We start from the raw sequence: 27642 nt of genomic DNA on the forward strand, positions 1-27642 counted from the left end.
TAGCTATGTGGAAAACCTGAGACATGTATGTTTCCAGGACAGCTAATACTAGAAATCATAATAAATATCATGAAACGTCGGTTATTGTGCCACGTATTTTAATTCATGTTAAATAGCTACCACGCTAAATTAATGACTTAGAGGATAACATGTTTTTTGTTTGCGAGTAATGCGTGTTGTACTTGCTAATACTAACTGGGTCAGGTTCATCAAACACCGAGACACGCTGTAGAATGATTAGCAGGTGCTTCAGGTGCTGCCATCTATAGTTACGTCACATGACCACAATGGAGGAATCTGATTGGTTATATGTAACAAGGACCCCCTGCGTTGCCAAAATCATAACAAGTCTGTCGTTTTGAAGCATCATGGCGAACCCTCGGAAGTTTAGTGAAAAAATTGCTCTTCACACTCAGAAGCAGGCAGAGGAAACGGCAGCGTTTGAGGCAATATTGCGTGATGTCTCTGCAGCCACTAGGGTAATGAGATAACCATCTATCTTGCGTGTTTATTACAGATTATTCGTGGGAATGTATCGGAACGAGTGCTCGTAAATTTGACATTACTATCTTGTTGTACGTTTCTGTCAGTTGTATCTCTCATTTCATCTTTCCCTCTTTCAGGCCAAACAGTCGCAGCATCTGCATATACAGCAGAATATCATGGGTCAATACAGAGGAGGCGGATCGCTCCCTAATGTGAACCAAATCACCACAGCCGCTAGCTCTGGGATCGACTTGCAGGTAAATGGGACATACAGCCTTGACATTGCTGGCCAATATTTTATTAAAAATTCCTAAATACATCGATTTTTAATCCAGTTATGTATAGCGATAGAAATTCTCGCGTTTAATGGAATATATTAAAGCGTTTAATTATTGTTCTAGAATGTAAATGTTGACGAATTCATAAAATCAATCTATGAACTGAAGTGCACTGTCATGATTAGAGTTACCTCCCTTTCAGTCATTGTACTTTAAGGAAAATGTATTGCACATCCTGGATCAAAATTTCAGCAAAAACTATTTGTCTTGCGGGCTATGAATACGAAAAAGTACACAGATTATTCAAAAGCCTTGAATTATATTGTTGGTATGACTAGTTAGACTTGGCATCATCTTGACATATTCTAAATCAAAATTCCCTGGGTTACTAGAAGCACAGAAATGCTAATATTTTTACCTCAGTACTCATAAAGATAAATGTACTGATTTATATTTTTTGAATAATGATAAACAAGCAAAATAAAATTTGATTTAAGTGATTTTTGTAGGAATTATTTAAAAAATTGTATTTACAGCTCTTTTCATGTAATGAAGTTACTTGGTTGTATTTGATTGGACAGCTTTGAGCTTGTTTTTTGTGTCAGTTATGCCTTTATTTACTTCAAAACACATAAGGTAATGATATTTCCATAAAAATTTTGTAAATACAAATTTTGGATTATCACAGTCATAATCTCACTTTTATATTTTAAGTTCTGACTGATTTATGATTTATTATACCTATCCAATAGAGCTAAACCAAGTAAGCCTGTATGACATATTGGCAAAAAGTAGAGAATTTCTATTGCTTAAATCAAAGTTTCTTTGGCTTATTATTATTATTATTAAAACAATTATAAATCATATTATAGGGGTATACACCAATATATACACCTAAATCATGTAAACAATTGTGTATTTTAGTTTTTGAGCATATTTTAGTGTTTCTATTAACTGAAATTCCCCAGCAATAGCCATTATTGTAAAAGGGGTTGGGGTTTATGAAAGAATTATGTTTTGGCTATATGTGTATGTATTATACATTGTTGAGGACCAGATTTAAAGGGACCAGCCATAACTGTATTTAAGCTAAAATTTAAAGAATTAAAGGATTAGGTCTGTTTTGTGTTTGTTATGTAATAATCAAATATTCTGTTAAAATATATAAAATGTGACATAATACATGAACAAGTGAAGAATATGGTCAAATCATTGCAATTCATACTTTATTTTCACATTTGAACAGGTTGGATGGTATTTTTCAGGGTGAACAATATTAATGTTTTGAGCCTTGTGGTCTGCATATCTCTTCACTGTAAAAGTGAATCAGTTTTCAATGTTAACTATGGAATACAGATGTCATATAACTAAACAGAAAAGTGGTATATTAATTTGCACAAATGTAACAATGTGCTATACCAATATTTTGTTTCTAGAAATGATTAACAGTGTCTGTTAAATAATGTGGCAAATACATTCATGGTATACATTTTATAAGGTATTTTACCAATAAGAAATGGCCTCAGCAATGCAACTTAGTGGGGACAGGTTATCTTAAACTGATAGATTCAAATAACTCTCCACATTTTATTATATAAAGTTGGGAACTAGTTATACTTTTCTTTTAGTGAATGTTGTTTATCTTCTTTGAAACTATTAATTTCAAAATAGAACTGCTTACAATGAATGGTGCAAATTTGTGATTACCATCAGTGATGCACATTTCTCATTAATCCATCGATGTAAACTTGAAAATAATAGCTTTACATGATAGAAAACTTGAGATATCATACTGTTTAGACATTGAACAAGATGTATACATAAAATTAGGGTTGAAATTAAAAAATAGCAACTCTTGTTGGACTTTTAAAGCCACCATCTGACAGGGTTAGCATTTAGCTTTTGCCCATATTCCCATCAAAATTGGAGATGTTGCACTTTTATGGTTCCGTTTCCAGTCCACAAGTTTTGATGGATTCCATTCAGGCTTTTTGTTTGAAAAAATTGTCAGGTTCAGTTTTCATATAAATATGTCAAAATTTGACAGAGGTCCAGTCCATGTAATTGAATTAGGAATTCATTTTCTCTTTTTAAGAAAGTTGTCACTTATATCCATATTTAGTTTGAGATGTTATTATTCATGAAACATAGGTCAAATTTAATTAGTTGCATTTATTTTGCAAAAGTTACAGTTGTTGCTTGGAATTTTTAAAGTTTTCCTCAGCATTTTGGATTCCATTTTCCTCAATAACTTGTGGAGGATTTCACTGATTGAAAATAAATTTGATAGAGTTTATATGCAAATTTGATTTACACTGTTAAGTAATATCCCCAATTTGACATTGAAGTTTGTCTTCAAATTTTAACCAGTTTGTGTGTGTGTTATTTGGGAATTAGATAATATTAAACAAAACCAACATAATGTAAGTTTTCCTGTTTACTACCTCCACTACAATCTGTGCAATCTGGGTGTTGTTCCCCTTGTACTCTTCATACTCCATATCCAAAAGTATAGACACAAAACAAATTGAGAAATTATTAAGGTATAACACTCACTTTTAACTAGTCTACATGTCTAACTTTAACTGAATGGTCCTGATGAATGATGAATGCTGCAGAACATCACCTTCAATATGTACTGGCAGCCAAAATTTCAACTTAGAAATTCTGTGTGGATTTTATAACCAATAGATAGATCTTTATAAAACTAAAAGAACAAAACAAGGATTACATGTCTACCTCGTCTGGTTCAAAAGTTATGGGTAAAAATATTCTTTATAAAATGCAGAGATTTTCTTTAAATTTGTCAAACTGCATAAATGGCCAAATTAAGTAGTTGATCTTATCGAAACTAATTGCAGTTTAAGTCTGGAACTTTCCAGATCTGTTACATTCTATACAGAGACATTGCTCAATTTTTTGGGGAACTCAATTATCGGAAATAACAATGTAGCAGACCCCCCCAAATTAACGATCTTCACTAAACTGGTCAGCGGCAAATACAGCTGCAAATATTAAAAATTCAATATCTTGGCCATTTATTTATCAATTTTTAAAATTTAAGGTGTATTGTGTTCAGATTGCTGTAATCTATCTAATGGTTCTATATTCCGTGGATTTAAAAGAATTAAAAAAAACCCATCTCCCTACCCCCTGGGCAGAACTTACATGTTGTCAACATACAACCACACAAAAATGTAAAATCTGCACAACCAATAACAAAATTTTATTGAAATATAAAAATTCATGTTATATAACAAATTCAATATCAAAAGGTCATGTCTGTTTGGAAAATCCCCAGTCAGCTTTGCATAATATCAAAATCTCAATAAAACAAATACTGCAGGAAAACTTTAAGAAACAACAAAACATCTGATTCAGAAATTGATTCTAAATTTGCTTCTGCAGCAGCTGTCAGCGCATGATGTATCTCCTTCTGCAAATTTGTATGCCTAAAATTATCTTGACATGAGGATGAGCAAATTGTTTCATAAAGTTATTTAATTTGATCATAAGTGACCGGAAATTTACTTTTAAGCTGATGGAGCTGGATCAAAAAACTTGAAGGTGATGACATCTTGCTCTTGATGCTCAAGGGCTATTTTTCTCCTTTGCCCTTTTTAATCAACCATGTAGACATACGGTGGAAGTCTTCATTCTCTGTAAAAGTGCAAAACAGCACAGTTAATAATTTATAAGACCTGTATCAGTGCAAGATTTGGGAAACTGATATTTTTTCTTCCACAGTTTGAAACTTAAACATTGTAAACAAAAATTATCAAACTTTTAATATTTTTTTTGTGTATATTCTAGATTGAGATCTTCAGGTGGTAGAATTTTAAATGTTTAACTTTGTGAGCATATTTTGTTTTATTTTACTTTACCAAAAAACGTTTTGATATATTTATACATAATACCAAATCATGACATTGAATGATTGATTGCTAGATTGGGAGGATGGAAATGTGTTTTTTATTTATTTTTATAGCAAAGAGAGAGACAGACATACAGAGATTAATTACTATTTGTGTATGATAACAGTATAAAAGTGTTGATTTCCCAGAGAGACCAACTAAAAATAACAACAAAACTTCGACTAAGAAAAATATTTGGATGAAAACAACAGAAAAGAGAAATACATCGTAACAGAAACCTACTTCCGGTTTATAAACGTCCAATAACTGTGAGGTAATGAGCAAAAAAACAAAATACTTATGACCAGAATGATTAATTATTCACTCATTTTACTAATTCATCGAATCAATTATAGGTAATTGCTATTTATTAAAATTAAATCAGTCTCGCAGTCTTGGAATACAAGATAGGTTAACATACGGTAATTGTGAACTTCCTGTTGCAGTATACACGCATTTTATCGAAGAATATCTTATTTAATCCATTAAAATTAAAATAAAAGAAATACATAAAAATATTCATAAATGTTTGGAAAAGCAAGAAAAACAATACTTACCAATGTGCTTTGCAATTTCTCACAAATGAGACCAAAATCTGGACCACCTGTAGATGAGAGGTCAGCCATTTCATTCGGAATCACCTCACAGGGCGTGACTAGAGATATTTGAATATGACCTTGCGGTTTACACGCTTGCGATTGGCTGCCTTTAATAAGATCTCAAAGCCATGCATATCATTAAATTCAGCGAAAATTGGGCTTTCCAGTGCATATAGGTATCATATATCAATTTTAAAAAATGGCCGAGATATTTAGCCAGAAAAATGAACCTATTTTTTGAATGCTTACCAAGAAAAGTTAATTTAAACATACATATTTCAAACTTATATGAAAATAAAGGCCGTTCCCTGCTCTACCATGTGGTGCTATTTTTAGGTGTTGACCCGGTGACTTCAGAGTTTAAATGGAATTTCCCTAGCGAAGGCAATATTTCTTGCTTTCACTGCGAGGTGCTCAGCTGACCGAATCGTGCCCAACAATGAAACTGTGTTTTTTTTTAGATGAAAATTACTGTTCATTCTCTTATTTTTATCAACAAACCAAACAAACAGTTAACAAGAGCAAGAAATGAACTTTATTTCAGCATAAATTGTAATATTGGTGGTTCATCTAACAATGATGATATAGCTGGTAGAAGATGATCGTTTTTACGTTGCTCTGTCGAAAGTGCTACACGTCTTAAGGGAGGCTGCCAGTACATACCTTCAAATTCTTCTTTCAAAAATTGTAAAGTGCTATTGAATTTTACTTTCGTGATGCAACATATTCCAAGTTTAACAAAATTCCCCTGCTTCTTTTTTTTCTTCAATTTAGACTGGTCTGCTGTGTATGTGTGTATCAAAATGTAATGAATCGGTGATGTGTGGTTTCACATTTAAGAATCCTTTCTCTTTTCTTGGAACTATTTCTTGTACAGTTACTATAAATAGAAAATAAGGAAATCAGATAGAGGTCTACACTGGATAAATATGCATTTGCCAATAGTCACACAATATGAGCCATGAACTGCACTCATTATTCTGTATTTTGCGCTCTCCTGGTATCTTTTTTATCTGAATTTTGTCTCTCCTGATGTTTTTGTTCTGAGCTTGGAAATAACGTTTTTAAAAAAATTTAATGTGTGCTCGGTTGCCCATTTTATTACCTGGGTTATTATCAATGGGCATGTACCAGAGTATCCAGGTACCTGTTCACAGTTTTCCACAGTTGACATTGTCATTTTCTGCTAATTTAATTTCACGTATACAGATGACCTCACCAAGTCAGCAATGGGATATTACAAAGACATTTTGGATGTCTTTAGTTTAATTGTTTTAATCATTTTTACCTTAAAGCCAAGTACACATTATCAGACATTGATGGATCATGTGCCCCAACAACGAGAGTTAATCTTAGACGAACAAGCATGTTCCAGCATCTCATCTTTGTGTCCAACGAGGTGTGAGTTTCTGTGTGAAAGCATTGTTATTATGTCAAGAACTTTCTTTGTTAAGGATTCCTTATTTGTCTCTACCAGTGGTCATGAATTCCCTATTGCTGGATATGACTGACAGAACAAAGTTTCAGATGGATAGATACTTTGAGTCACTAGGTTTCAGTCGTGGATTTCACAGATGTGATTATATCAATGTTTTTTTTTAGATTTCTTTGTACATTAAAGTGTCATATAAATACTGTAACAAAGTAAAGTTCAGAGTTGACTGCTTTCACAGATTGTTTCTTCGTCTGATCAGTACAGATATAGCCAACTAAGCTTGTTACAACCTAACTGCTTGAGGTGTATACTGGTCTCTGCTTGATTAATTGGGGTAGAGAAGGACAACTTGATTCCTTAGTAAACAGTAATACAGTAAATTTCAAGGATCATATCGGTAAAGATATTTATTTGCCATCACTCCAATAAATGGCCTTGTGGTTAAAGCATCTGCCTCGGAAGCAGGAGGCCGTGGGCTTGAACCCCGGCTCAATCATACCAAAGACCTACAAAAATGGTATTAACAGCTGCCTCACTTGGCGCTCAGCATTAAGAGATTAGTGTTAGGACTGGTTAGCCTGGTGTCAGGATAATGTGACTGGTTGGGACATCATGCTACATGTCTGCAGCATGATGCCCCGAGTGCAAGACATCACTATAAATTGCCACACTGCAGAAATGGTAGTGATATGACTGAAAAATTGTTAAAGCTACATTAAAAATCTAAATCACACACAAATACCCAACAAATGGAGAAAAAAAAACTTGAAGTAAAGGATTGCCTCAGCATCTGTTCAAAGCATGGGCAAATTCCTCCAGGGCACGGGCTTGAAAAGCGATGTAAAATACCATATAAAACCTGGTCGCAGGCCTGATCTGGATGTTGACCTTATTTTGCCATTACCATAATCATTGTCAGTCCCATACACCATGCATTCTACAATACTGGTAGTGTTTTATTACAGATCATTTATTAAGATATAAATTATTTTTTTTGTTAATGCACTTTCAACACATTATTATTTTTATATCTATCATATGTATGGAATGCAAGCTACAGGGATGTTCCTTTCCCGTCAACACACTGGGTCAGCTGACCCAGACTAGCCTGGGCATGTATTGAACCTGTAACCCTTGGATTACAAGTCTGATCTCAACCAGCTGAGCTAACTGACCTTTTAGGAGAGATCAGACTAAGCGTTGCCTAGGCTTTAGTTAAACCGAAAACTATCAACAAGTAACCTTTATTGTCTTCCTCCAGCACTCATTAAAGGACCCAAGCAATTAAATCACTTTTGCCATCTGACTTTACTAGTACTGTCCATCAGTTATCAGTGATACAAGTCTGCTACAGTAAAACCTTTTTTGAGAGACCACCCTTTCTGCCAACAAAAAGCGGTCTGTCTAGAGAGGTGGTCTCTCATAGCAGATTTGTACAAAAAGACCAGTTTCCAAGATCCAGTTTCAGAACAATTTAAAGAAAAATAACCACAATCACTGTACATATATTCTATTCTTTATTAATAGGTCTTGCTGAAATATTGTATGCATTAATCTAAAAACAAAATTATATAGCAATAAAGATGTACTTCTATCATTAAGCATGAAATCACATTTGCATTTAAGACCACATATTTTATCATATGAAATCATTTCTGAATTACTTGTTTTCCTTTATAACAGCCTAAATTTGTTTACCGATGTTTAAACTGCCTTTTTGCAAGTGGTCTGCTCTTTTCACTTCTTTCAATTACAATAATTATTTTCTCCAGCCTTAAAATTTGTCTCTTTTTAGCTGGAGGTTCGTCCATTATTAAGATTCTAGGTGTTAAAATAATTAGTGCCCAATTGTAATATCAAAAGGAAAGACGGTCTTGGCTCAGTTGTAGGAAAATATGAAAAAATCTATACATGTGCATTGCATATCTAACAATCAGTGAAATAAAAAGAAACAATTATCTCATCCAGAAACAGACTTTGAGGCAAAAGTTAATGGCTTCATTCAAGATGACATACAGAGATTAACTCTTATCCTTGTTTTTGCGATGCGGGCGTTCATAGCAGTGTCGAAATGCATAGTTTTCCAAGACATTACGGTCCCTGGTCACATTCAGCAGGTGGTCGCTCATAAAAGTGTGTATATATAATAAAATCGATCCGTGCATTACAGTTGTGGGCGGAAATTAGAGGTGGTTGTTCATAGCAGAGGTCACTCATAGCAGTTTTTACTGTAGTAAAAAAGGCCAGTTTTTTTCTTAAAGATGTCATTTGTACAAGTAGATATTTTGATAGAGAACTAGTATAGAACAGAAAGACGATAGTTAAACTGAAGCAGCAGAATCAGAAATAATGCAATATTCAAATTGACTTTATCTGTATTTTTAAATTCTTTGTAGCTGTATAGAACTCGTGAAATGTTTTTAAAATAATTTTGATAACTCTTGTTAACCACAATAATTTACAGGAAAAATGTACAATGGGAGCCATCATAATTTCAGGAGCCCTGGTCTCTGCCATTTAGTTGATGAAAATTAGACATGCCTTAGAGTTGTATTATGTGCAGTACTTGTTGTCTCTCTTTCCATCATAATTAATTTAACTTCAGTGTAGATGCTGTTGACAGATATCTCATTAATTCCTAAGCAAGTTTATGAAAGTTTGCAAGCCCAGTAAGTTGTTGAGGCGATGTTGGTGTTGGATTTGTTGTATCCAGTACTTGATAACCAGGAATGTTGATTGTTCTTCAATACGAGATATCAGTTTTGTTATTTCATTAGTTTTCTCCTAATATGCTGCATCATTTCTTATTGCCCCCACTTCCCCGTCCCCCCCCCACCACTAGTCCAGTGGACTTGCTACAAGAAAACTTGTACTTTTCCTAAACATGTTTACGAACCAGGTTCAGTGGGTTTTAGCGTAAATGTTGAACCCTTGCACTTTGAATTATGATGTCATATACCATGCTGGTGGAGCTATCCATGTCCTCTGTTAACTTAATTACATTTATAAGAAAAAGTGAGTTCTTTGCATGTATTAGACATCCATTGCAGATTGACTTTACAGGTATTGGAAGTCCATTGCAGATTGACTTTACAGGTATTGGAAGCCCATTGTAGATTGACTTTGCAGGTATTGGAAGTCCATTGTAGATTGACTTTGCAGGTATTGGAAGTCCATTGTAGATTGACTTTGCAGGTATTAGAGGTCCGTTACAGATTAACTTTGCAGATACTGTGCTTTTTGGTATAAAAGTGCATGTTTCAGAGGTTCATTATAGATTGAATTTGCTGGTATTACAAGTCCATTGTAGATTGACTTTGTAGTTTTGGGTGTAAAAGTCAATACTTTTAACTGGAAGTGCAACCTTGGTCTTGTAAATTCTGCTTTTACATAAATATGGATTATGTCAGTGTAATGTAACTACTGGTAATATCATGCTTTGAAGATGTACTTGGCAAAGTTATAAGCAGATGTACCAAAGGTATCATGTCAGTAAATTGTTATAAACTAATAGGACTGCCTTTTATATTATAATTTTTATCTTTTTTTAGTGTGAATTTATATCTGCATATATTTTATGATTTTTCCAACATGAAATAAATGAAAACAAAGAGTTCACAATTCACAGGCCATTTTGTATGTACTGTACTTATACAGAGCATGTTGTTTGTTCCTAAAAAAATATGAACTGATTCTACTTCATTACCTAATCTTTATGTTGTGTTTTTATCTTTTACCATTCCTTATTTTTCCAGATCACATTTTAGCTTTTGGTCCATTAATATTTGATTTACCAGTATTTTATATGATGCACTCAGGTGATTACAAACAAGTACCTTTTCATTGATATAATTGATCCTACAAAGGGATTTATTCCATATTAATGACTTGAAAGTTTGGTGAATATTTCTAAAATTAAATAGATTAAGAACAATTATCATATGTTCACAGTAGTCATATATTCATTAAAGATTGCCATAATATTCGTGATATATTATAAAATTCAACACAGAGATGGACTACTTGGAGATCATCTGTGATCCATTATCAGTTTTGCATTCGTTTATAACTTTTAAAAAGGGACACAGATTTTAAAACATTGTAACCTCGAGAAATGTTATGCCTAAATTAGATTATTTTTCAGATTGTTTATGTCTTGCTGATGTAGATGATTTTGTACCTAACATTTAGCGAACAGTATATGTTGTTATGATTATAGCCATAACTCAAACAATAGTAATAAAATTTAAAAAAACAAACTATATACATTTATCGTGAAGAAAAAATGGACAAATCAGTAAGTTTTACCATCTAATGAAAGTGCCACATGTACATGCAGCATGAGCATGGAACAGGTCAATTATTATTTTATTACAGTTTAACTTGAAACATCTTGAACAACCTTTTTGCAATTAAACCTGACAAAAAATATAAATATTTCCTAAGTGATTCTGCCAAAACCTTTTTTTGATCAATCATTTTGTCTCACCTCTGCTAAAGGTGGCTAATTTTTAATCAAAGATTTAAAATGAATTCACCATGGCCCACATTTGATTCCTTTTATTGCTTAAATCTCAAAAGACATCACACACCCGGCATCAGCTCTCCAGATTACAGCAATTTAGTAATCAAGTAATAACTAGTTCTTTTTGTACTGGTTATTGAATTATCAAATTTTCCTTTTATTTCCACTGCTTTGATGCCCCACTTTGAAGTAATTTTTGAAAGCAGTAGTCCAGATATAATTTAAAAAGAATATAATTGAAAAAGATCTTGCAAAAACAAAATGCAATACTATTTGTACTGTACATGTACAGTGGATCCCTCTTGTATGGCAACTTCTGCACTGGAAAAGTGTCCATATAAGATGTGTAGCCTTTCCAGAAAGGAGGTGCTTGTGAGAAGTATATTTATGTGTATGTGGTAAGAAAACTACATGTAACTTTAACATATTTAATAACGTTATGTAAAAGTGACATTAATTATTTAAAGTTTCTTGTCTTAATAATAGACATGTTTCTAATGAACATAGATTAATAGTTCTTGATTTGTAAGCGTAAAATGTGAGTGGGGTATATTTGGCATATGCAGTGCAAAATCATTAAAAATTGTCATTTCAGTCTTGATACAAACATCGCTTAACACTTTAGAATTGCTGTCTTTCATTTTAACTCCATTTTACCACTTCTGCAGAATACACTCCTTACCTGTGACAATATTTTTTATTTGAGTTGTTCAAAAATCAATTTATTTTGCAAGAATTCTTAAAACTTTTACTTTTTCTTCTAAAGTAAATTTTTTCCCATTTCCATTACGTGTTAAAATTTTTGTAATCATTTATTCCTATGTTTCCAGTTGTGCAATTCTGCAATTTAATTATGCAGATTAAACTTTTGTACAAAATGCCTGTTTTATAAAGGAAGTGATACACAAACTGTCACATGACTGTTCAGTCTTTGTCTGGTGCCCAGTTTTGTTCAAGATAAGTTTTCTTTGTGTTCGAGTCCACAAAACCTATGTTGACCATGTCATGATATTGAGACAAAAAAATGTTTCCTATTGCCCTGGTTTTACAGTTACTGTAGGTCCATAGGCTGTTTTTAAAAATTACATATATATATATATATATATATATATATATATATATATATATATACACACACCTTTTTGAAACAAATCCTCTCAAAATTAAATTCTGCATCTACCCCTGCTTCTGGTATGATTCATGTATCATTGAATGAAATAGAATAGAGCCACATGTACTGTGTAACCAGGAAAAAAAGATGACTATTTACCTTTTTGCAAAACCATTTCATTTTTAGTTCAACATTCAAAAATCACTCATCAGGTCTGAGAAATGTCTGTTATTCAAGACCATCCTTTAAAGAGCTACTGAATTTTAGTTTTACCAGCCATTTTTAAAGGGCTACGACACGTCAAATGAATGGTACATTAGATCTTTAAACAAAAATCCATTGAAACTTGATGCCCTGAGACATTCTGAAGTATAATAAGTGCCATCTTTGAGAATCAAAAGAATTAGATGCAGTGACCTATGGACAATTTGTTGAATTTGCAAGAAGAAAAAAATACCATAAGAATAACGGAACAAGCGTGTGTGTAAATTTATAATCTCATGACCCTATTGTTGATAACTGACAACACTGCATCAATGACTGCAGTTTGTCAGGCACAGCAGTAATTAATAATGATCTGCAAAGTTGTCATCTCAATGATTGTGTGAAGCAACATTACAGAGTGACCTTTTGACATATTTAAATCATAAAAGTGAAACAGTACACTTCCGCCAAACTGCATTCCCATAAACTGGCAAAATACAACACACTCTTAAGTTTACTCACCAACATGACAACTCTGTGATTTCAAATTATTCTTGGGGGTTCTTGGATCGTTTGCTGCAGATACTGTTTGGAATAAATTTCTTGAATTAACAAGCTAAATTGTGAAGTTTCAATCTTGAAATGTGCCTGTTTTTGAAAGTGAGTCTGCCATTATAGTTTTGTGTTCTGGTACTTCAGATTTTGTGTACTTATTTGGAAGTTCCTAAACCAGACTTCCAACTGTTAAAGAAAAGGAAGTAACCATTGTTAAGGCATCAATACTGAATTAATTCTCAGAAAACCACATTTCATATTGCATTATGTTATTGTTTGATTTCCTTTTTAAAAAGCATAATTCACGAAGTTCAATTCTCTCTAGATTGCTGGCAGAATGGGATGGATCTCACTCTGAAAGAAAACAAATTCCAGAGCACAAACATCTGGGCAATATATTCTCCATTGATGTCACTTGGCAGGCACATATTAAATACATTTTCCACAAAGCCTGGTAGAAATTAAATTGTTTAAAAAGTCTAAAGTTCAGACAAGATTGGTTATCCCTGGAATAAATGTTCAGATCTCATATTATTCCAATTTTTGACTAGCCGATCACATTTGGCACTTTTTTGATCATATGCATTGTCCCCCCCCCCTTGGGAGCTCAAAAAAATCAATAACTCACAAACACTGTCTGGGAATATGACAGGTATGATCCACTGGAGTCCACAGTAAATCCTTAATAGAAACAGATTTACTGGAGTCAAAAGTCAGTCCTTAGGAAAAATTAATCTACTGGCATCCTCAGTAAATTCTTTGTAGAAATAGATTTACTGGAGTCAGAAGTCAGTCCTAAGGAAAAATAGATCTATTGAAGTCCTCAGTAAATCCTTAGTAAAAATAGATCTACTGGCATCCTCAGTAAATTCTTTGCAGAAATATTACTGGTGTCAAAAGTCATTACTTAGTAGAAAAAACTCTAATGGAGTTAAAAGTCAGTCTTTGATAGAAAATATATCTACTGGAGTCAGAAGTCGGTCCTTGGTAGAAAATATGTCTACTGGAATCAAAAGTCAGTCCTTGGTAGAATATATATCTACTTCAGACCTGCCAACTCTTACAGTTTTGCCATGAGTCTTACGAAAATTAAGCTTAAAATACAGACTTACTACATACAAGCAAAAACTACAGAAAAATGATCATTGCCAAAAATCCAGATAATTGGTTCATCCATGTTTTTTTTGGATCTGGGCTTCATCTTAGAATTAGTGAAATTAGTCAGGGAAAGAGACTAACTTTACAGCAGCAACCCAGATGCTTTAAACTGCTCCTATTTGTTCATGTGAAGTGTCTGCATGATCAAACTGTTGGTTATAAAATTTTTAAAAATGGCATCCAGAATGTGATGCACGTTTAAGACGAAAGGGAAAATAAGCTTACAGAAAAGTGTTAATAATCAACACAGAAGAATAAAAATGAGTATTCAGATTCTTGTGAATAAAGGCTGGAAATGACACAATTATGTTTATTGGACATCACATGCCAATTAGAGTATGTCTCAAGGTGGGAGATATGATTGCAGTCATCATGTGAAATGGAAAAGAATTTCCAAGAATTACGTCAAGTTGAGAGATAGTGAGCCATTGAGTTGCATAGGGTTTGGAACTAACGTTTGTGCAACTGTACTAATGGCAAATAAAGTCTGTGTGAACTTGACAAACTTTTCAATTGAACATAATGTTTATTGTCGATGCATCAATCTTTTAATTACGTTTTCCAGCTTTACAATAGCCTTTACTGATATTTTGTTACACCTTTCTGAAAACTGGTCAATCTTATGGGAAAGAAATAAACTGCCTTACTGAGATGGACTCATCAGGGTTGACAGGTCTGCTACTTGAGTTCAAAATAAGTCCTTACTAGAAAATAGAAAATAGATCCGCTGCAGTCCACAGTAAATAATATTTACCTGAATTATATATATATAAAAATACAGAGTACATATTTCCATTTCAGATGGCCCTTCAGTTGGAGAGTATGAGTAGAGGAAATGTTCAGGTTCGTACAGACAGGATGCACCCAAGGGACCGTGGTAGACAGCAAATTGGACCTCTAAGGAGGGCCTTTCCTATTGAAAAGACTAGAGTATCCTTTTAAAGTTTCATTCATAATTCAGAAGTACATGCATTTTCTTAAATGATAAATTGATCGTTGCTCTACCAGATTGACACCATTTTAAACACAGTGAATTTATACAGTACAGTGCCATCTCTCTATAACATCGATGGCATTGTCATAATTGTACAAAGAAAAATGGGCATGTTCATGATATGAAACCTTACTATAATTGTTTGCAGATGACCAGAAACTAAAATTGGGTGAAATAACTAAAGTTGCAGTTCTTAGTGGGTCAGTGGAATCCTAAGTTCTGCAAGACAGGTGCAAAATATCAGGCCTATTTGGGCCACTTGTGATGGATTGCTATGAAAGTTTGTCAATATTATGGTCATCACCAGAAAATACACCGACTGAAAAATCTGTGCCTCCACAAATTGTATATGATATAATGCAGATTTGGACTTTCAGCTGTTTGCAAAATGTGAGCAAATTTTCTGAACACAACTAGTGTCATAGATTTCAGTGGATTGCCATGAAACTTAAAAAAATGTTACAGTCATCTGACGTTGTGCATATTGACAAATCATTTATTCACATATCTTGTTAGCACAACTGGGGCCCTGAGTGGTTGAGTGGTCTAAAGCACTCTCCGTTATGGATCACTGCCATCTCACATCTGTCTGCGTAGGTTCGAGTCTAGGATTCGACCAGTGTGGGTATGTGAGAAAGCTTGTCAGTAGCTTCTCGTGGGTAGGTGGTTCTTCCCGGCGTTTTCCCGGGTTCTTCCTCTACCATTAATACTGGCCGCCATACATAGCCTATCGCGTGCTGAAAAATGGCGTTAAACCCGCAACAACAACAACAACAACAACATTCTTAGCACAACTAAAGATGTGCATATTGACAGTTCACATACTGACATACTGTGTTTTGTAGCTGTAACATGGAGGTAGGGGTCCAAAGAACCCAACCATGTTATAGACCGAATTATGTTATAACCAACAAAGTCCTTTAGCTGAAAATTTGGGAGCCAATCCAAAATCGTGTTATATCTGAATTTGTTTTATAGCAGAGTATGCTATAGTGGGGTCACATTGTAATTGTAAACACAACTAGTCTTAATTTTCAGTGTTTCACCATAAAACTATGTACATGTTATGGTTATCATTTGAAGATTTTCGTATTGATGAATTAGAATTTTTGGTCGTGCATGACATGCAGTATGTGATAGAATTATTTAAAAGTAAGTGGTCCTGCAATTTTTTTATATTTAATTCTGCAATTGTTTATATTTACATAAATATTTGGTATATATTATGCTCATCATCTAATATGCACATGGTCATAATTGGAGATGCAGTTTTCAACAGATACCAGAGTTCCACTGAAATGTGTTATTGCTCATTTTGACTTGGAGCTTGATGTAGTTTATTACAGTCTTATGACCTCAAACAGTAGCAGTTTTTTATTAATTGGATATGTCCATTGTCTGCGTATGTCAACATTTGCTTGTTAGAGGGGCCATTTTATCATGCAATTTGTTTCAAGCATGTAATAAAGGTTGATATCATCAGTACCTTGGTGTTAAATATGAATGAAATTGATGTGTATTAGTTAATATTATATTAATGGTGAATATGCACATAAGCATGTTACTATGCATGCAATATCTGTTTGTTTAAACTTGTATTATGTGCTTATATCATCAGGCTTTCTGATAATGAGCTAGATCCTGCATATTAACGAGTGGTCTTGCATCCAATTGTCTGAGCTTGTTACCACACAGGAGTCCACATTTCTTGTCCAGTTATGACCAGTCTTGCATTATGTGCTTACTATAATTATCTCTGACAGGTTTGGTAATAGTTGCATGTTAACGATAAGTTATTTCATCAGATTGTCGGATCTTGCTACCATTTTAGAAGTGGTACTTATAAGACATGGAAAATGGTTTATGATCATACAGAATTTGATAATGAAATCCACCAATATTAATGAGGTTGTATTGTATCTATTTGGGTGAGCTTCTTTCCACTCTAGAGGACATATTTCTGATTGGCTGAGCTCATTACCACTCTGGAGGTCATATTTCTGATTGGCTGAGCTTGTTATCACTGTATTGGCCATATTTCTGATTGGCTGAGCTCGTTACCACTCTAGAAGCCATATTTCTGATTGGCTGAGCTCATTATCACTCTAGAGGTCATATTTCTGATTGGCTACAAAATCAACAAAGATCCTGATCTGCCAGTGGATCAGGGTCTCTGTTTTTTGTTCTACTGACTACTTCTAACAAACAGCATAGATCCAGATCTGCTGGTGCATTATGTGATGGCAGATCTGGGTCTGTGCTGTTTGCAGTTGGATTCTTCTTACAAGCAAGTATGAACAGTATATGATCAAGATTTCATATGAGTTCAATTATGAGAGAGCCACTTATATTAATGATTTATATTATGTGCAAGATTGTTTTAACACACCTATCTTCTCAAATGCAGGGGATGTAACCCATGGTATTCACTATTGTGAATCACATCCTTTAACAGAATTTATCCCCTTGCAAAAGTATGCAGACGGGATAAAAATAATTCATTTTAGAATGGATGTGTTAATTTCAGCAGAACAATCTATAAAGTGAACAAAATAATACAACATAGTGATTACAATGAATAATTTGTAATTTTTAACTGAAGGCAAAGTATAAAAGCATGAATAGAAATATTGGTGGAGGAAATGTACAATTAAAGGCTAGCATAAACCTATGTATAGCAATGTAATACTTGACCCGAATTGCATGATACATGATTCTTTGCAAGTAATTGTTTTTCTCTAATATTGATTTTGCTCCAAGAAGAATATATTTCTTTTAAAACTGAGGTATACAAAACTATATCTGCATAGAATTATTTCTAAAAACATTACCACAATAAAAATAATTAAATATTTGGAAGCAGGTTTGGTGTTTTCTAAAATGAAAATTTAACCATTGTTAATACATGTATTGCCATTTTAAAGTGCCTGGAACTTCTGTCATTTATATGGTATCACATATATCCATGCCATGTTGTTTATTCATTACCATTACTCAAATTTTTTCAAAATTTATATTTTGTCTTTATAGTTTTTAATTAAGACAGATATGCAAGTAGGCCCTTTTCTGGAAACTTTGTGCCTCTCATGGCTTGAAAGGAAAAGCAGTGTGTCTCTCATGACTTGAAAAGAAAAGCAGTGTGTCTCTCAGGGCTTGAAAAGAAAAGCATTGTGTCTCTCAGAGCTTGAAAAGAAAAGCAGTGTGTCTCTCAGGGTTTGAAAAGAGAAAGAGTGTGCCTCTTAGAGCTTGAAAGGAAAAGCAATGTGCCTCTTAGGGCTTGAAAAGAAAAGCAGTGTGCCTCTTAGGGCTTGAAAGGAAAAGCAATATGCCTCTTAGAGCTTGAAAAGAACAGCTGTGTGCCCCTCAGGGCTTGAAATGAAAAGCAGCGTGTCTCTTAGGCCTTCAAAAGGAAAGCAGTGTGCCTCTTAGGGCTTGAAAAGGAAAGCGCTGTGCCTCTTAGGACTTGAAAAGGAAAGTAGTTTGCCTCTCAGGGTTTGAAAAGGAAAGCAGTGTCTTATATTATGTGTTTAGGCTTTAATAAACAGTAACAAAAGAAAGAGTGAAAGACATAATGCCTTGAAAAATTTAACAAATTATTTCCTGGAAAACTCTTTAAAAATGAAAAATAAAAACTTAAGGTTTTAAGAATCAGATCCAAAACATATTCCAAGAATAATCCGCAAATTAAGTTTTAGAAGCTCTAGTAATGAAACATTCTAATGAATTCAAGTTCGAGTCCCAACTAAAAATCCAAAATGGAAGACGATGTATACTGTAGCCTTTATGGTGCTGTAGCATTAACAGTTATTTGTTATTTCACAGACAATAATATTCCAGTTTTTGAATTTCCGAATAAAATTTAAATAAATGTCTTTGTCCAAGAATTCTGTACGAGCACTCAGGTATTACCAGGATAAAGAATTATCCTTTAGAATCCACATAATTTGAATAAAAATTAAAACATAACTCCAACTGGTCACAAGCACACACTTTCCAGTGTAAAAGCCAAACTGCCTAATTTCTCTGTAAACATAGGTTATATAGTAACTCGAGACACAAAACAGATTCCCGGATGAGGGTCACGTGATCACATTCTAGAATGGTTTAGAAGGTATCAACAAGTCTAATGGCACATAGTCCAGTACAGCCTTGATTTCACTATTATCATTTACACATTAAAAATGAATTAACAAAAAATTGTTTACTCAACTCTCAATCAAGGCTAGGAACTAGGTCAGCTTAAGATACAAAGTTCGGTGGTCAAACTAATTCTCTGGAAAATATCAAATTCCTTGTAAACTAAATTACATTAATTTGACATATAATGAAATTAAAATAAAAAGATTTTAAAACTTACAATTAAACTAGATCAAATATAAATTAAATAAAATATATGTAACAAGTGTACCTCTTAGGTCTTGAAAATGAAAGCAGTGTGCCTCTTAGGCCTTGAAAATGAAAGCAGTTTGCCTCTTAGGACTTTTAAATGAAAGCAGTGTGCCTCTTAGGCCTTGAAAATGAAAGCAGTGTGCCTCTTAGGCCTTGAAAATGAAAGCAATGTGCCTCTTAGAACTTGAAAATGAAAGCAGTGTGCCTCTTAGGACTTGAAAAGAAAAGCAGTGTGCCTCTTAGGCCTTGAAAATGAAAGCAGTGTGCCTCTTAGGGCTTGAAAATGAAAGCAATGTGCCTCTTAGGACTTGAAAATGAAAGCAGTGCGCCTCTTAGGACTTGAAAATGAAAGCAGTGTTCATCTTAGGACTTGAAAATGAAAGCAGTGTGCCTCTTAAAGCTTGAAAATGAAAGCAGTGTGCCTCTTAGGACTTGAAAATGAAAGCAGTGTGCCTCTTAGGGCTTGAAAATGAAAGCAGTGTGCCTCTTAGGACTTGAAAATGAAAGCAGTGTTCCTCTTAGGACTTGAAAAGAAAAGCAGTGTGCCTCTTAGGGCTTGAAAATGAAAGCAGTGTGCCTCTTAGGCCTTGAAAAATGAAAGCATTGTGCCTCTTAGGGCTTGAAAATGAAAGCAGTGCACCTCTTAGGACTTGAAAATGAAAGCAGTGTGCCTCTTAGAACTTGAAAATGAAAGCTGTGCGCCTCTTAGGACTTGAAAAGAAAAGCAGTGTGCCTCTTAGGGCTTGAAAATGAAAGCAGTGTGCCTCTTAGGCCTTGAAAAATGAAAGCAGTGTGCCTCTTAGGGCTTGAAAATGAAAGCAGTGCACCTCTTAGGACTTGAAAATGAAAGCAGTGTGCCTCTTAGGACTTGAAAATGAAAACAGTGCACCTCTTAGGACTTTAAAATGAAAGCAGTGTTCATCTTAGGACTTGAAAATGAAAGCAGTGCACCTCTTAGGACTTTAAAATGAAAGCAGTGTTCATCTTAGGACTTGAAAATGAAAGCAGTGTGCCTCTTAGGACTTGAAAATGAAAGCAGTGTGCCTCTTAGGACTTGAAAATGAAAGCAGTGTGCCTCTTAGGACTTGAAAATGAAAGCAGTGTGTCACTTAGGACTTGAAAAGAAAAGCAGTGTGCCTCTTAGGACTTGAAAATGAAAGCAGTGTGGCTCTTAGGACTTGAAAATGAAAGCAGTGCACCTCTTAGGACTTGAAAATGAAAGCAGTGCACCTCTTAGGACTTGAAAATGAAAGTAGTGTGCCTCCTAGGACTTGAAAATGAAAGCAGTGTGCCTCTTAAGGCTTGAAAATGAAAGCAGTGTGCCTCTTAGGACTTGAAAATGAAAGCAGTGTGCCTCTTAGGGCTTGAAAATGAAAGCAGTGTGTCACTTAGGACTTGAAAAGAAAAGCAGTGTGCCTCTTAGGACTTGAAAATGAAAGCAGTGTGCCTCTTAGGACTTGAAATTGAAAGTAGTGTGTCACTTAGGACTTGAAAATGAAAGCAGTGTGCCACTTAGGACTTGAAAAGCAGTGTGCCTCTTAGGACTTGAAAATGAAAGCAGTGTGCCTCTTAGGACTTGAAAATGAAAGCAGTGTGCCTCTTAGGGCTTGAAAATGAAAGCAGTGTGCCTCTTAGGACATGAAAATGAAAGCAGTGTGCCTCTTAGGACTTGAAAATGAAAGCAGTGCACCTCTTAGGACTTGAAAATGAAAGCAGTGTGCCTCTTAGGACTTGAAATTGAAAGCAGTGTGTCACTTAGGACTTGAAAAGAAAAGCAGTGTGCCTCTTAGGGCTTGAAAATGAAAGCAGTGTGCCTCTTAGGCCTTGAAAATGAAAGCAGTGTGCCTCTTAGGCCTTGAAAATGAAAGCAATGTGCCTCTTAGAACTTGAAAATGAAAGCAGTGTGCCTCTTAGGACTTGAAAAGAAAAGCAGTGTGCCTCTTAGGCCTTGAAAATGAAAGCAGTGTGCCTCTTAGGGCTTGAAAATGAAAGCAATGTGCCTCTTAGGACTTGAAAATGAAAGCAGTGTGCCTCTTAGAACTTGAAAATGAAAGCTGTGCGCCTCTTAGGACTTGAAAATGAAAGCAGTGCGCCTCTTAGGACTTGAAAATGAAAGCAGTGCGCTTCTTAGGACTTTAAAATGAAAGCAGTGTTCATCTTAGGACTTGAAAATGAAAGCAGTGTGCCTCTTAAAGCTTGAAAATGAAAGCAGTGTGCCTCTTAGGACTTGAAAATGAAAGCAGTGTGCCTCTTAGGGCTTGAAAATGAAAGCAGTGTGCCTCTTAGGACTTGAAAATGAAAGCAGTGTTCCTCTTAGGACTTGAAAAGAAAAGCAGTGTGCCTCTTAGGGCTTGAAAATGAAAGCAGTGTGCCTCTTAGGCCTTGAAAAATGAAAGCATTGTGCCTCTTAGGGCTTGAAAATGAAAGCAGTGCACCTCTTAGGACTTGAAAATGAAAGCAGTGTGCCTCTTAGGACTTGAAAAGAAAAGCAGTGTGCCTCTTAGGGCTTGAAAATGAAAGCAGTGTGCCTCTTAGGCCTTGAAAAATGAAAGCAGTGTGCCTCTTAGGGCTTGAAAATGAAAGCAGTGTTCATCTTAGGACTTGAAAATGAAAGCAGTGCACCTCTTAGGACTTTAAAATGAAAGCAGTGTTCATCTTAGGACTTGAAAATGAAAGCAGTGTGCCTCTTAGGACTTGAAAATGAAAGCAGTGTGCCTCTTAGGACTTGAAAATGAAAGCAGTGTGCCTCTTAGGACTTGAAAATGAAAGCAGTGTGTCACTTAGGACTTGAAAAGAAAAGCAGTGTGCCTCTTAGGACTTGAAAATGAAAGCAGTGTGCCTCTTAGGACTTGAAAATGAAAGCAGTGCACCTCTTAGGACTTGAAAATGAAAGCAGTGCACCTCTTAGGACTTGAAAATGAAAGTAGTGTGCCTCCTAGGACTTGAAAATGAAAGCAGTGTGCCTCTTAAGGCTTGAAAATGAAAGCAGTGTGCCTCTTAGGACTTGAAAATGAAAGCAGTGTGCCTCTTAGGGCTTGAAAATGAAAGCAGTGTTCCTCTTAGGACTTGAAAATGAAAGCAGTGTGCCTCTTAGGACTTGAAAATGAAAGCAGTGTGCCTCTTAGGACTTGAAAATGAAAGCAGTGTGTCTCTTAGGACTTGAAATTGAAAGTAGTGTGTCACTTAGGACTTGAAAATGAAAGCAGTGTGCCACTTAGGACTTGAAAAGCAGTGTGCCTCTTAGGACTTGAAAATGAAAGCAGTGTGCCTCTTAGGACTTGAAAATGAAAGCAGTGTGCCTCTTAGGGCTTGAAAATGAAAGCAGTGTGCCTCTTAGGACATGAAAATGAAAGCAGTGTGCCTCTTAGGACTTGAAAATGAAAGCAGTGCACCTCTTAGGACTTGAAAATGAAAGCAGTGTGCCTCTTAGGACTTGAAATTGAAAGCAGTGTGTCACTTAGGACTTGAAAAGAAAAGCAGTGTGCCTCTTAGGGCTTGAAAATGAAAGCAGTGTGCCTCTTAGGCCTTGAAAATGAAAGCAGTGTGCCTCTTAGGACTTGAAGATTATTCAGATGATTCTGATCCATTGTAAATTATTGCTGCTGATAATAAATATCTGAAAAACGTGAAACAACTTTACCAAATATTTTTTACAGAAAGGAATATATATATATATATATATATATATATATATATATATATATATATATATCTCTCTCTCTCTCTCTCTCTCTCTATATATATATATATATATATATATATATATATATATATATATATATATATATATATATATATATATATATATATATATATAATTTCATTTAATTTCTGAAGTTGGGAATATTAACTACAGTGGAAATGTTATTTACTTGTCTATATTACAGAACAGGATTACATAATATGCTTGTGGGTCTACATCTGCTATCAGATACTGTGTATCTATGAACAGCATCTCACAATGTGCTGTTAGACCATTGTCTACCTATACCATCATACACTTTTTTATATCTGTGAACAGTGTCACAAATTTGCTGGTAGATCTGGGTCTGCCATCATGTGCATTTAGGGAATTTACCATTTTTCATAAGGGTACCAACATTTACCAGTTTTCATGGATTTTCATGTAGTTACTACAAGCCATGAATTAAAAAAATCCAGTTAATAGTGATACTTCTGAATCAATAAAAACATAGGTCAGGTAACAATGATCCTTTAGCAGAAATGTTAGGGATCTTGCACAAACGTGTCAGTTAAAAGTCATCCTTCCATAGAAACATTAGGTCCTTTTCCCTAATTCATGACAAACATTTTTTAAAAGACAAAAACCTGAAATTAATACACAAAACAATTAAATCATAGAATTTGTTTGATTTCATGAGAATTTTGTGTACCTGATTAGCAAAGGCAGATCAAAGTTTTCCCTTTATAAGTTTTGGTTTTCCATTTTTAAAATTTGTTTGTAGATGACTCACTTAAAAAAACTGTAATGATGCTAAAATGTGTTCTGATTCACAGCATATGAATATGTTCCTTAACTCAGACTCAGGCAGATTGTTCACCATACGGGTCTACATACCTCTCCCCACCGCCAGATACCAGCTGGAGAAGGTGAGTTGCAAATTTAACACGATAACATATACATTGTCAGTGATCCAAGATAGTAATATTAATTGGACCTAGAAATATTCGTTTCTTATATTTAGCTACAGATTAAAATATCTAGCAGCCAGAATTTAGATGTATTGTTGCTAAATTATTATATTTTTAAAGTCTAGTGGTCCAGGTATGCATTATTTAGTAAACTTTCTCTGCAGAAACCATTATTTTATCATTATACTTCTATAACATTGACCACTGACATTTAGACTGAAAATTTAAAGGTTTCTTTCTTACACAAATGCAGGACATCTCCAAAGGGAAAAAACTCTTGAATTAAATTTCTGCAAAACTTTTTTCTTTGAGTAACAATGTTCTTACCTTTTAACCTCAAAATGATTAGTCTAGACTTGTAGTTATGTACAAGACAATAATTTTTCTTCTTGGTCTACTTGAACTTTGACCCTTGGACTTAAAAATAATTGGCATCTTTCTTACCCAAAGTGTAAGCTCTCTCTTAACTTTCGTGAATGTACTTGCTCAGGAACTGAAGATTTTGTGCAGAACCATTTTTAATTTTCCAGCCACAGTGATCTTGACCTTTGATCTTTTCATCAGTAGGCTTCTTTACTCCAAGTGCAAGCCATCCATAAAGTTTAATCTAAGAGCTAAAGTTATTGTATGGAAACCATTTTTATTCCTTCAGTCACTGGGCCTTTAATCTTTTGACTCCAAAATCAATATGCTTCTTTCTTACCCCAGGTGCAAACCATCTACAATATTTGATCAAGGTAGACTTTGTAAAACTGAGGTTATTGTGCAGAAACATGAAAGGTATCTGATTGATGTACATATTGAATGACATTTGGATAATGTCAGCATTTTAAGCTAAAACATTAGGGCATTTGTATGAAAAGAGAGGTCGCATGTTCAAACCACCACTGAGACATACCCGATATTTATAAAATTGGCCGCAGCAGCTGCCCTGCTAAGCGCTCAGCATTAACATGTTAGCTTTTGGACTGGTCGGCCTGGTGTCAGGATTATGTGTCTGGGTGGGACAGCATGATACTTCATGTCTGCGGCATGATGCCACAATGCTAGACATCACTATAAACTGTCACTTTGCAGAATCAATTCGATAGGACCGAAAAAGTGTTAAAGCAGTGTTAAAATCCAAATCACCCCCCCCACACACACACACATGAAAAGTTTTATGCAAATGTATTTTCTTGATATGCATAGTGCTTGTGAGAATAAAACCTTTATGAAGAACATTCTAAATATGACATTGTGCACAAGTATGGCTACTTTCAACAATTTGTAACATTTGTGATGATCAGAACTAAGTTTGTGCATTGTAATATTTTGTTAGAAAGTCAAAGGAAAATTGCCGATTTTATTTCTATTTTATGTTTTCAGTCACATATAATGCTGAAGTTTAGAACTTGTCAGTTTTAGAGACCTGTATCTCAGGTTTGCTTTCCATTGTAGATTTGAGGCCTCTGGTCTTAGGCACTTACCTTTAATAGATCACTGACATCTCACCCCTGTCTGCATGGGTTTGAATCTTGACTCTGCCATTGTGGGTATGTGGGAAAGCTAGTCAGTGATTCCTGTGGGTTGATGGTCCTTCTCAGGGTTGACCCCTGGCTTTTCCTCCACCAGATATGCTTGCAGCCATGCATCACGTGTTGAAAAATGGCCTTAAACCCAATACCAACAAACCATTGTATATTTATTTGAAACTGAACAAATTCTTGGCTTTTTTAACTGGTTGGCTATTGCATTTGTACATTTAGTTCTTTTCCAGAAATGGAGAATAGAATTTCAGAACTTGATCTGTCTTGAAACATTTTCTGCTTTTCTATTTATGATTTTCCTGTCACCAGTTTCACTGGATCACCTGTCCCCCTCTCACCTGTTGGTTAAGGAGGCATATGAGGAAGAGAGCTGGTCTTGCGGCCTCTGGCTGGCCTCATGCCCAGTGACCTGACCCAAACCTTCATCAGAAAAGTTTCTGGGGGTAAACTGTCAAACTCTTGTTTCCGCCTCAAAGGTTTTGCAAGGGTCATGATTTTGTCAATCAACATACGGTATGATCTCTCCACCCCCCATGTTGTGATTCTAGGAAGCTGCTTTTTCGCTACAAAGTCCATACACCTTCTTGACATAGTATACTGCCCACCTTAGAGGCTCAAGTGGTGCAGTTCAAGTGGGACTTGGGCTTGCCTTCTAGTGAATTAGAGCAAAATGCTAGCTCACTAGCAACCATGGTCTTAAATGCTAACCTCATTTAGTAGCCTTGCATGGCCAGCTGAAAAAATGAAAGATGAATCTTGCTAATACTTGTTCATTGTTTGTTAGAAGCAGTGGCAGAACATCTTGGCATGCATTGTCCTTGCCCATGGCTTTGTTAGTAGAGCTTCTCCACCTCTGTCCATAGGCTTACTGGAGCACAGCAAAAAACCTACTGATAGCTGTCCCCTGGAGGTGAAAACTCACTTTGGAGGGCTCATTCCCTCTATAGCTGCATGGGATTTGTGAAACCAACAGGTCCCTTGCATCCACTCCTGGCTGTTTAAAACATAGGTCCCTTACATACACTCCTGGCTGTTTACAACACAGGTCCCTTGCTTCCACTCCTGGCTGTTTGAAACTGGTTAATGGTCACGATCTGAAGAAACAAAATCTTCATGATGACCCCGAGGGTTCATCAGCTGAATTCTTCAAAGCTGTGCTACCTCATTCTTTTCACAGGCTTGGTCTGGCATAATGATCGATATCTGGGTCCTTTCTATCATACAAGATGGCTACTGGCCAGTCCCTCAGACTAATCTGTCTTGTGACTGGTCCATACAAACCAGACAGCCTTCTGCCAAACTTGGCAAAATTACAGCTCACTCCATCCCGCTGTAATGACTCAAAGTCTTCGGACATTACAACATAATTTTTCTTTATTGTGTCCCAAAATGTATAGCTGTTTAAAAATTATATAATTTTCAGTGTTCCAACACTTACAAAAAGAAACAAATTGAGACAAAATTGGCAATTTTGCAGTACTGCACACAGCAGTGACCAGCCCTTGTTCATTTACTATGTCAGTAAACTTACAAACTACAATGATTATTTTATGTAATTTTTTTGCATGGGTATATTTTCTGATTTTTATAACAAGAAATAAAATAAAGTTAAATAAAAGCTTAAATAATTCATGGGGCACCTAGAGTTTACTGAGTGACTGGTACTATAATATAGTGTACAGAACAGTACTTAGTGCAAAATGTATACGCTTGTTTATTCCCAAAATACTAGATGCAGCTTTTGCATTATTCATCATTTTTAAGAAAGACATCATTTGCTGATTGACCCATGTAGCCAAGAGTTACCATTTT

The 27642-nt window shown here is 35.0% G+C and overlaps 1 protein-coding gene across 3 annotated transcripts in view; it reads left to right on the forward strand.

Moving 5' to 3' along the window:
* The first annotated feature begins 337 nt into the window (after positions 1–337).
* The window catches only part of LOC149800790 (CREB-regulated transcription coactivator 1-like), a 107357-nt gene continuing 80052 nt past the window's right edge, over positions 338–27642 (forward strand). For all 3 annotated transcript variants that reach the window (XM_089954776.1, XM_089954779.1, XM_089954777.1), the window contains exons 1-4: positions 338–479; positions 624–743; positions 15067–15195; positions 24198–24259. In XM_089954776.1, coding sequence (XP_089810902.1) covers positions 369–479; positions 624–743; positions 15067–15195; positions 24198–24259 — 422 coding nt within the window. In that variant the 5' untranslated portion in view covers positions 338–368. The remainder of the gene's footprint in view (positions 480–623; positions 744–15066; positions 15196–24197; positions 24260–27642) is intronic.

Source organism: Sinohyriopsis cumingii, chromosome 4 (genome assembly GCF_028554795.1).
Source record: "Sinohyriopsis cumingii isolate HCF-2022 chromosome 4, ASM2855479v2, whole genome shotgun sequence".
Classification (NCBI taxonomy): domain Eukaryota; kingdom Metazoa; phylum Mollusca; class Bivalvia; order Unionida; family Unionidae; genus Sinohyriopsis; species Sinohyriopsis cumingii.